This window comes from Oryza glaberrima, chromosome 1 (assembly GCF_000147395.1).
Source record: "Oryza glaberrima chromosome 1, OglaRS2, whole genome shotgun sequence".
Classification (NCBI taxonomy): Eukaryota; Viridiplantae; Streptophyta; class Magnoliopsida; order Poales; family Poaceae; genus Oryza; species Oryza glaberrima.
The window spans coordinates 19605440-19616158 of NC_068326.1; the positions used below are offsets into that span (position 1 = coordinate 19605440).

A 10719-nucleotide genomic window follows, 5' to 3' on the forward strand; every position below is an offset into this window, starting at 1 on the left:
GACATTTTGCTTGCACTATTTGACCACTCGTCTTATTAAAAAAATTGTGCAAATATAAAAAACAAAAAGTTATGCTTAAAATACTTTAGATAATAAAGTAAGTCATAAATAAAATAAATAATAATTTTAAATTTTTTTAAATAAGATGAATGGTTAAACGGTGTAAGAAAAAATCAAACTCGCTTGGGGACGGTGGGAGTATAAGTCGTATTCAAAGCTGCTGCCGATCAATTAACGTGCTGGACTGCTGGTGCTTGGTGCCTGGCCGCGGCCCACGGGGTGGGCCGATCGAGAGAGGGGGCCAGGGACGTTTAGGACTTGAGTTCGGCAAATGGACCGTGGCTGGAGGAGGCCGAGTCGAAAGAGGACTTTCTGTTTTGGGCCGGGCTAAATTCTGGTCCATGCCAACCCGACTCAGAAAAGAAGCCGATCGGCTGGCTATTCTAGGGTTGATGATCTGCTTCTCCTAAAAAATCCCCAATACCGCCGCTCCGCTCGAACAAAAAACCAACTCTAAAACCAAGCCAAGCCGGATAGAAGGGGATTTGAGTAGGACACATCTGAGGAGTATTAAGCGAGGAGGAGTAGGAGGCATCGGATTTGAGGATTAACTATGGCGAGTTCGCCGGACAAAGGTAAAGAGCCAACCATGGATCCGCCGTCCTCGGGCTCCGTGTCAGCGGAGAATAAGAAGGGCAACAGCAGCAGGGGAAAAGGGAAGAAGGCTGCAGCGGCGGCGCCGGTGGCCGCTGATTCCTCATCGACGGCGGCTGCGGCTGCCGGTGCCGGAGACGAGGTGAATAGGACGGCGACGGTGAGGATGTCGCAGCCGCAGATCGACCTGTTCATGTCGTTCGACCCTCCCCCGCTGGAGCCCGTGACGGGCGTCTCCAAGGAGGAGGAGGATCGCTTCGCGAAGATCGACGCGCAGCTGGCCAAGTGGGAGAAGGAGATCCGCGCGGACGCGGAGATGGTGAAGAGCCAGTACGAGCAGAAAGGCTACGTCGAATACGAGGTCGATGCCGATCTGTTTCCTGCTAGGGCTCCACCTCGCCCTGGCCGCAGGAGGGCTCGCCATGGCGTTATGGCGAAGAAGACGCCGCAGGGAGGAGGAGGAGCAACAGCAAAATGAAATCAATAATATTAGTACTTATTATTACTTAGGCCCAGTTCGTTATGTTAGCTGTGGTAGATATTTTCAGTGCACACAAAACGAAGAAAATTTATTAGTATATGATAAATTAAGTATTAGTTATTATAAAATAAAAATATATTTATTTGATTTTTTAAACAACTTCTATGTAGAAACTTTTTGTCAAAAACACACCACAGTTTGAAAAACAAGAAAGTTGAAGTTTGGAGTTGAGAAAAAGACTAGGCCTTACATATCATCTTTCTCATGTCATTCTAAGATTTTTGATGTCTTGTGTTCCATAGCGTATTTCTTAAGAAAAGTTGTCACAACGCAAATTGAGGCTTTCATAGTTTCATAGGTAACAAAGTTGGATTAAAAATTCTTGGAAAAAGTACGAATTACCCCCTCAAACTATCGCGGTCGACCAAATTACCCCCCTAACCACAAAACCGGAGGACTTACCCTCCTCGACCCAAATGACTAAGCATTCTATTTATAAAAAAAATGGGGGACCCACCTGTCATACTCTTCCACTCTTCCTCTCTCTTACTCTTTCTCTTTCTCACGGGCAGCAGGCGGGGGATGAGGGTGACACGGAGGCGGCGGTGGGGGAGGGGGGGATAAGGAGGCAGCCACCAACGACCGCGAGGCAGAGGAGGTGGAGGCGGATGCGAGGCCCACGAAGATGGAGGCGGAAGCGGCCGCCGCCGGCACGTGGCGGCCCCCACGGCCTCGGCTAGCGCGGCCTCGCAAGAGTCGAACGTCGCTACGGCGAAAGAGGAGCGGTAGGAGAGGTCACACATTGTGGACGCGAGGCGGGAGAGGTCGCGGTCCGAGCGGCGGTGGAGCGCGGCATGGGCCTCGGCGAGGAGCTGCTTGAGCGCCAGGAGCACCTCACGGAAACACCCGTGCGCGTTGATAGAGGGAGAGGGGGAGGGGGGAGCCACGCCGAGCAATGCGTGACAGCAGCAGAGTAGCCCTACTATTCGCTTCTTCCCTTCCTCAATTCGCCACTCTGCAGGTGCCCGACGATGTAGCCGCCGTGGGGAACAACAGGCTGCCGCAGTGGGTACCCGGGAGGCCCGTCTCCGCCTTCGTGCCCGGCGCCGACGCCGCTTCCTCCCCCTGCGCCCTGTTTGCTCTGCCCCCGCAGGCTGCTGTGTCTCCTGCGGCATTTTTTAACCGCGGTGTTTTTTTTTTTAGAAAAATCTTGACCATTGTTTCATGATGATGGTGGAACATTGGCCTTCACTAGCAAAAACCGAACCTGTAAAACTAATCTTACAGGTCCTACAAGTCAAAAACTTGGGACAATGGAAAAAAATGCATCGCTAGCATTTGAATAGAAAAGGAAAAGTACGAATTACCCCCTCAACAATTACGGTCATCTGATTTTTAACTCTGAACTCCAGTACCAGTTATTTTTAAAACTAAACTTTACAAACCGGATGAATTACCCCTAAATCGATCTAGGGTGGTTTTGGTCCTACGTGGACACACACATGGTATTCTAGTCAGCCAAAATAAAAGAAAATATATAGGACCCAGTTGTCAGCCACAAGAAATAAACATGCTGAGGCTCACTTGTCAGCCCAATCCCTCTTCTTCTCCCTTCCTCTTCGCCCATCCCCCTCTCTCTCCATCTTAGGTGCACCGAGGCAAGCGACGGAGCTAGCTAAGGCAAATAGCAGAGGCGAGCAGTGCTTAGGTCATGGAGCTCGCCGTCGATCTTGCCGCCTCCACGACAAACTTGAAGCCACCTGTGCCGCCTCCTTCATGAGTTTGCCGTTGCATGGCACCAGGCTGCGGAGGCCGAGGACGAGCGGCGCGTCGGTTGCTGCGAGCCTCCTCACACAGGTGGCCGAGATGAGGCGTGCGCTGGTGGTGGCCGGTCTATCAAGCTCACCAGCCAGGCCTCGTCCTCTTGAGGCCCCCCTCTCCTCCTAGGGATTCTTGTATTTATACCCACAGATGTCCCTTTGTCCAAGTAGAACTAGTGAAACAAGTATGGATACAATCCGAGTAGTCATTGTAGTTTCCAACTTGAACTCTGCTTCTCCTTCCGTATCCGAAACACCTTCTATATGCGAGGTATGATTTCGTACAAATCGATTTGGTATATGGTGGGTCTCGTCGAGCCCAATCCGAGATCATTGGGTATGCCTTATCCATGATATTGACAATCTTCAACTGCAAGTTCATTGGGGATGCTTTCCCATTCCTTGTCTTGAGGAGGATGTAGAGTATGGAGTCGACAAGGACACGATGACATTGTTCTCAGCAGCCGAGGTATTGTTCAAGTCCAACGAGGATAAGATATGTGCGCAGATGAATATCACTATATTAATTAAGGTTCATGGGTTAATCTCTATTGATTCATTCTTAATTAAGGTTCATGGGTTAATAATTTCGAACTTGTGACATTCTAAACCACACAAAATACCTTCAAATATCGGAACATCACAAAAAAATTTCCACATCTTTAAATTTTAATAAATGCAAACCGGGTTTTATTGTGTATATATTGATGTTTTCAAATCTTATTTGAAATTTTGCTTTCATTGGTTTGGTCTCTGATTAAGTACAGTTCAAATTGGATTCAAAATCTAACATTTAGAATTTGGTATTTAATTGGTATATTATATTTGAAATCACAACATAATTAAAAAATATTTTTACTAATTACTCCACTTACCTTATTAAAATCATTACTTTTAGTGGCAAAAGCAAAAAAAAAAATCATTACTTTTGTTATTATGAGGTCTTACCTCTAGCAAAGGTATTAGATTATACTACATGGAGTATAAACTATTGGATCAAGTTCTAATGGGTGGTCCAAATAAACTTTCTGAGAACCTTCACTAAGGGAGAAAGGGGTTTTAGTCCCGGTTGGAAACCCCCCTATACTCCCGGTTATACAACTGGGAGGTGAAATAACTGGGATAAAAATCTGTTTTTAGTCACGATTGGTAACATACCAACCGGGACTAAAAATGGAGCCAGGCTAGGTCTAGTTGCTCCTTTTCTTTTCTTTTTTTCATTGTTTTTAACATTGAATATTTGATTTCACGCCGCCGGCCGCCTCCTTCCGCCTGCTCTCGCGCCGTCCGCCGGCCTCAACTCGCTCACTCTCACGCTCGATCTTTTGTTTTGAGAATAGGAAGGAGAGGATAAGGATAAGTGGAGGAATAGGAAGGAGAGGATAAGGATAAGAGAGAGGAATAGGAAGATGAGGAATTTGGGAGGATAAGTCGTAGGGATTATATACTGGGACTAAAAATGTCTGGCCCTCTGACAGCCTCGGATAGAAAATGAACCGGGAGTAAAGATCATCTTTAGTCCAAAAATGCCCGCCCCCCTGACAGCCTCGGACAAAACAAAGAACCGGAAGTAAAAATCATCTTTAGTCACGGTTGGTGTTCACTTAGGGCCGATAAAGTTTTAAACCGGGATAAAAAATCATCTTTAGTTTCGGTTTATATTCAAACTGGGATTATTGTGGATTTTGCCTAACCCAAGAAAGATGGTTTCTTCAGTAGTGCTTAAAATAAAAATCCCCAAGAGTTACATGGATGCTCATACATATGATCCTTGTCTTCTCGGCTACACATATTCATACGGGTTTTTCCTTCTCAGTCACTCTTCCGTTGCAGGGATCCAGCAGCCATGGAAGCCGTAGGGCAATCCGTAGGGGAACCTGACGCGCGCAATCTCCTCAAACGTGGTCGCGTCTAGCACCAGTGCGTACCCTTCGCCATCGTCGGAGCTTACAATAGATATCACCACTCCTGCATGCAGAGATCAAGCCGCATACACGACGATGCCTTGTTACGTACGGAGTAACAAATTTAGCCAAAGTTTTAACACAAACTAATTTGGAACTGGCTATATATAAATTTTCTTCTAAAAATTTATTAAAAGGGTACGCATTAATTACAAATATAGTTATACATGAAAGACATATTGTAATTACGTTACAATAATATTATATTATATTTGTATTTGGCAAATTTTCATCTATAAATATATAGCAAAATGGAATAAAGTAAGCTCACCATCGTCTTCGTCGGTGGCTCCCGGCCTCGCGACGAAGAAAGGCTCGGACGGCACGGAGCCCTCCTCGTGCCAGCTCTTGGCCTTCTTCTCCACAAGGTCGATCTTGGTGAGCGTGTTGGGGAAGTTGCACGGGCGACGCGCGCCGCACGCGTAGGCATACCGGTACTTCCTGCCGAGGCGCGCCGGGTTGATGCTGCACATGTCCATCCCCCGCCCGTGCTCCTCCGGGTCCAGCGCCGTCTCAAGTTCGCCGAACGGGCTCCCATCCAGCGGGATCCTGAACCGCCCCACCCTGCCATCACCAAGTGTTTTGTGTTAATCTTTTCGATGTAAGTGGAGTGTTTGAGAGGAGACCGGGAAAAAGAATAAAATTAAAAAGATATGCAAAATAAGTTGAGCGTCATTAGCATATAATTAATTAGTGTTAATTATTTTAAACCTAAAAAACCATATCTATCTATTATATACTAAAAGTCTATTAAACTTCCTACAAACGCTCTCAAACCGCCAAGTGGCACTTTATAAACGCTCTCAAGACGCCAAGTGACACCCTGATAAATAAGAGAAATCCGACCATCTATTTTTAGTTAAATTGGTGGACCCATTATTTTGGATGGTTAGATCTATTTTATTAAAAAAAACATCTGTAACGAACATATGGAAAGTAATACTCGAACGTACGTATGTAATGTACGTGTACATACATGCTTCCCTTCTGTCCTTCCTTTATTACTTTCTATTTCATGAGAAACTAAAATCAAAATTACTTTTACATGAAGATAATCGCAAATAGACCAACTACTATGTCTAACAGCACTCCCTCACTCACTTCAAAGATCCCATGAACGCTTCTAAATTGCTACATGTGCTATTAAATTAGAGAAATTAGTATAAAAACATAAAAACAACAAAGCAACCGAGCATCAATTTCTACTTAAATTGATTAATTTAGGTTTTAGATTTTTTAATAAAAAAATCTCAAACCTCTCTCCCTCCCTCCCCACCTCCGTGCAGTGTTAAAATTCATTAAACATTTTATAAACTCTTCTAAGCTACTATATGACATACTTGAATTAAAGAAAGTCTTAGAAATTTCATGAAAAAATATTATATACTAAAAGTTCATTAAACATCCTACAAATACTCATAAGTCGTCAAGTGGCAGTGTAGCACCTTACAAATACTCTTAGATCGCCAAGTGACACCTTACAAACACTCCTAGGTCGCCAAGTGGCACTCTAATCTGACCATCAATTTTTATTTAACTTGATAGATCTATTATTTTATTTTAGAAGATTAGATTTTTTTCTTAAAATAACGCACACATCCGGAACCTCCCCGTCACGTAGGTACCAACGAGCTATCTTCATGAGAAATTAAAATCAAAATTATTTTTACAGTAAAAAAAATAAATAGACCTCCACCTATTAGGTCTAGCAACTCTCGCTTTGTAACTCTAAACATCCTATAAATGATTCTAATCTGCTATGTGGTGCTATTAAATTAAATAAAATACTAGAAAATCTTAGAAAAGAACAAAGCATTCGCCTATCGATTTGTTATTTTTCTTAATAAGAAAAAAAATACCAAACCTCTCTCCCTCCCTCCCCACCCTGTGCATTGTTAAAATCCCTTAAATATCTTATAAATGCTTCTAAGCTGCTATATGATATTCTTAAATTAGAAAAAAAACATCCAACCATCGGATTTGACATAAATCAATTGACACATTATTTTCAATCGATTGATAAATTATTTTAGGTCACTAGATCTACTTTTTTTTTAAAAAAAAGAACACCCTAAACCTCCTTCCCTCCATCCTTCTCTGCGGCATGCGGTGTTAAAAGTCCATTACACATCTTATAAATGTTCTTAAGATGTTACGTCATTCTCTTAAATCGGAGAAAATCCTAATAAAATTCTGACAAGAAAACAAAACATCCGACCATTGGTTTCGACATAAACATCTGACACATTATTTCAGGTTGTTAGATTAATCATTTAGAAAAACATCCTAAACCTTCATCCCTCCCTGCCCATGTACAACGTGCACCATTCTTTTCTCTCTTTTTTTAACTCCTTGACAATTAAAATTAAAATTATCTATATGGACAAAATAAAAAAAACAAATGGAACTCCATCTATTACTTATATCCCGTTTGGCATCTAACGACTTTCTACAAACTTAATTATTTTCTCTTAACATGCATATAAGGGCTACGTACCTATACAAATTGATCTTGATACTTTTAAAATGATCTTTTTAGGAGATAAATAAATATTTTAAGAAAGATGATCATAGCATCCGAATTACACGTATGATCTGTGAAGTCACTAATCATAGCATGTATTCATCTAGCAATATAGACAACAGCTTGAAAATAAAGGTGGTGGTTGGTTGAACATTATACTGATAAGCATGTAGGTTGCACCTAGGAATCTTAACAGTAGAACAACCTTGCAGTGGCCTTAGCAATAAATCAAGTCAGTTCTATATAGGAATTAAAGACCATGTCCATTTTTTTTTCTTTTGTTAAACTTGCTACAGTACATTCTTTTGTTAAACTTTCTACAATACATTGTAAAGTTTTTATGTAGAAACATGTATTTGTTATAAAACAATCCACTTTAGCGATGATTCACTAAATACACTATGAACATTACTTCAATATATCATGTGAGAAAATTTAGAGCGTATGCCTTTACCATATGTCAGGTTATATGCACTTATATTTTCGTCCCAAATTGCAAAGATCAAATCATTTCAAGGATGATTCATAGAATTAAAATATCCAAAAGAAAAAAAACTAAAAATAGACATGAAATAAATTAAAAATTGAACAAATGTTGCTTGATTTAAAACCCATACTTAATAAAAAAAATTCAAACATTTTTCAAGGACTGTTAGAATGAAAAAATATATAAAATTTTAAATTGCAATAAAGCAAAAAAAAATGATATTATTCGATTTCTTTTGAGGTTATAAGATATCCTTCTAATGAGTTAAAATACCCTAAATTTTCTCATAGGAACCACCTTTATTGTTCCGGCACAATATTTTCTCGTCAATCAAAACCACGTGATCTCAAGTAATTTTATTTTTGATTTTTTCTATTGCAAGGGTAATTATAAAAAATTACCAGCGTTCAAAGCACACAAAATAAATTTAATTTTTGTTTGGAATATAATACAAGATATTTTAATAAAAAGCCACCCACACATAAATATTTATAATAAAATTTCACTCACATTATATAAGAAGGTGCCCGTGCATATGCGCGGGCTACCTTTCTAGTTAATATGAATTTTAAAACAAATTTTCTATAGAATTTTTTTTTATAAAAAGGATACCGTTTATGACTTTATTCAGGAAGTTTGTACGACCTTACGTGACGTTTTGTGATTTTTGTTGGTCAAGTAGTCAAGTCACAATCGATCAGCAGGTGTGCAGCATCATGTACACCACGTACCTGGCGTTAGGTAAAACGTCCTTGCCCCTTAACAATCTCAGTCTACTGAGGACGAGTGTCTCGATGATGGCAGGGTCACCGTAGTGCTCACAGCAGTCGACAACGACGGCGGCCTCGTCGCCTTCCTCCTCGTATGCGTTGATGAAGTGGATCGCCATGAAAGGAGGCACCTCCACGCTCGCCACCTTAATTCGGCCACAAGAAATCAAACCAAAAAAACAGAACATCTGCAGGCCACAAAATCATTTGCAGCTTAACTAATTACATACGGTCTTGCCGGTGGACTTGCACATGACGTGCATGTAGCTGCCGGACGCCGGGACCCAGTCGAAGGCGTAGAACGGGGCGAGCTCGGAGGCGAGCAGGCTGGCGGAGGAGTACCGGAGCGGCATCTCCGGCACGACGACGTACTTCTCCGTGGCGGCGAACGAGTGCAGCCACCCGGGCGACGGCCCGCCGCGGCAGTCCACTCTCCCGATCACCTTCCTCTCGTTGCTCCCGGCCTCCATCCTCACGACGAGGTGGCCCGGACGGACGAGGTCGGGAAGCAGCGTCAGGAACTCGGTCTCGGTGACGATCGGGTGCGCCGACTGCACCATGCCACCCAGCCTGTCCGTGTACCGGAACCTGCCCACCGTCTCGAGCGTGTCCGGGTCGATGAGGACGGACCTCTTGGTGGTCTCGGTGAGGCACATCACCCGGCCGTCGCCGAGCGGCAGCAAGGCGCTGTTGGGGTTGTCGGTGAGCGCGGCGCCGGTGACGAGGCCGACGAGGTCGCCGACGCGGTGGAGCAGGCTCTTGGCCGGCGCGGGGCAGTGGGAGAACTCGCGGAGGACCGGGCGGCCGCGCGCCACGGCGGCCCTGTACGCCTCCGACTCGATCTGCCGGTGCGCCCCCGTGGCGCGCGCACCACCCCAGCCGCGGAAGGAGACGCGGACGAGCGTCGCGTAGCCGTCGAACAGGTGGTGGAACGCGTGCTCCCCGACGTCCCACATCCCCGGCCCGTTCCTGATGTACGTGCCATTCTGCACAGCGCAATCACACGTACGCATCAACACGTACACTGATCAGTGGAAACATTAGCACGCATGCACGTACGTAGTACACGTACGTACCAGCCAAGGAGGGAGGCATCCCTCGATGGGCAGGTCACCTTCCCAGCGTTCTTGGCGGACGCTGGTCCAGGCAGACAGCTTCGTCGTCGTGGCGCCGCTGTCTCCTGATCCTGCAGGTTCCTGATCCGATTGCAGCGTGGTTGCCCTCACGGCGCCACGGACGGGAACGCGGCGACGTGCTGCAGTCGCGTTGCTGCAACGAGGCGGCAGCCGTGGAGCGAGTGCGAAGGACGAGGATGATCTAGGAGCCGTGCATGGTGTGGCGATCAGGGTCAGGGAGGTCGCCATGATGCCTGTGCACGAATGGCGGCTGCACCGCTGCTCGATCGGCTGCTTTACTTTTATGGCCGGGTCTGTGCTTACGCAAAAGGCCAAAATAGTGGGGGAGTAGCCAGGAGCCTAGGACACGATACCTTAACAGCACGTTTGATATTATTTGTCGACTGCTAGCTCTAAAATTAATGTATCATATCAGTTCACATTAATAGTTTGTCGGATGCGCATACTACATGTGAAACGAATCCTACTGGCAGTGCCGTTTGTCTCGACATGGCTGCTAAGCTCACTGGTCGGTGGTTACCCACCCCCTCCCTCCCTCTCCCAGTCTTCCTCTTCCAATCTTCTCCTCGATCAAATATGTCGGCCTCTGGAGCTCCGACCCAAATGCAAAGTCGTTGTTACTGCGGCCTCTCCTCTACTTTCTCTCCCCTCTTCCCCTCCTTGGTGACGAGCACCGTTGCGTCTCATACTACAAGCAACCTTCAACGTAACCATCCACACGGGCCACCGTGAGGTCGCCATCACGTCATTGTTGCGCCGTCTCCATCCCCACCACCCCATCGAGCTTGCTGGATTTGGCCTCAAGCTCCCCAGATCCAGCCTCCAGGTCTCACGTACTCCTCACCACTAAAGGCAACAAATGGAGTAGATTAGGGCAGCGGCA

At 44.9% G+C, this 10719-nt stretch overlaps 2 protein-coding genes across 2 annotated transcripts; one reads left to right on the plus strand and one right to left on the minus strand.

Moving 5' to 3' along the window:
- Positions 1–473: 473 nt before the first annotated feature.
- LOC127760173 (uncharacterized) lies at positions 474–1202 on the plus strand. The gene has a single exon (XM_052284394.1). It carries the CDS (start codon positions 614–616, stop codon positions 1130–1132), a length of 519 nt encoding a protein of 172 aa, XP_052140354.1. The 5' UTR covers positions 474–613; the 3' UTR covers positions 1133–1202.
- Positions 1203–4587: 3385 nt separating this feature from the next.
- LOC127757444 (carotenoid cleavage dioxygenase 8 homolog A, chloroplastic) lies at positions 4588–10100 on the minus strand. Its single transcript, XM_052282946.1, has 5 exons — positions 9777–10100; positions 8931–9686; positions 8662–8846; positions 5191–5483; positions 4588–4923 (listed from the first exon to the last, which is right to left on the minus strand). Exons 1-5 carry the CDS (start codon positions 10062–10064, stop codon positions 4772–4774), a joined length of 1674 nt encoding a protein of 557 aa, XP_052138906.1. The 5' UTR covers positions 10065–10100; the 3' UTR covers positions 4588–4771.
- Between the last annotated feature and the right edge of the window lie 619 nt (positions 10101–10719).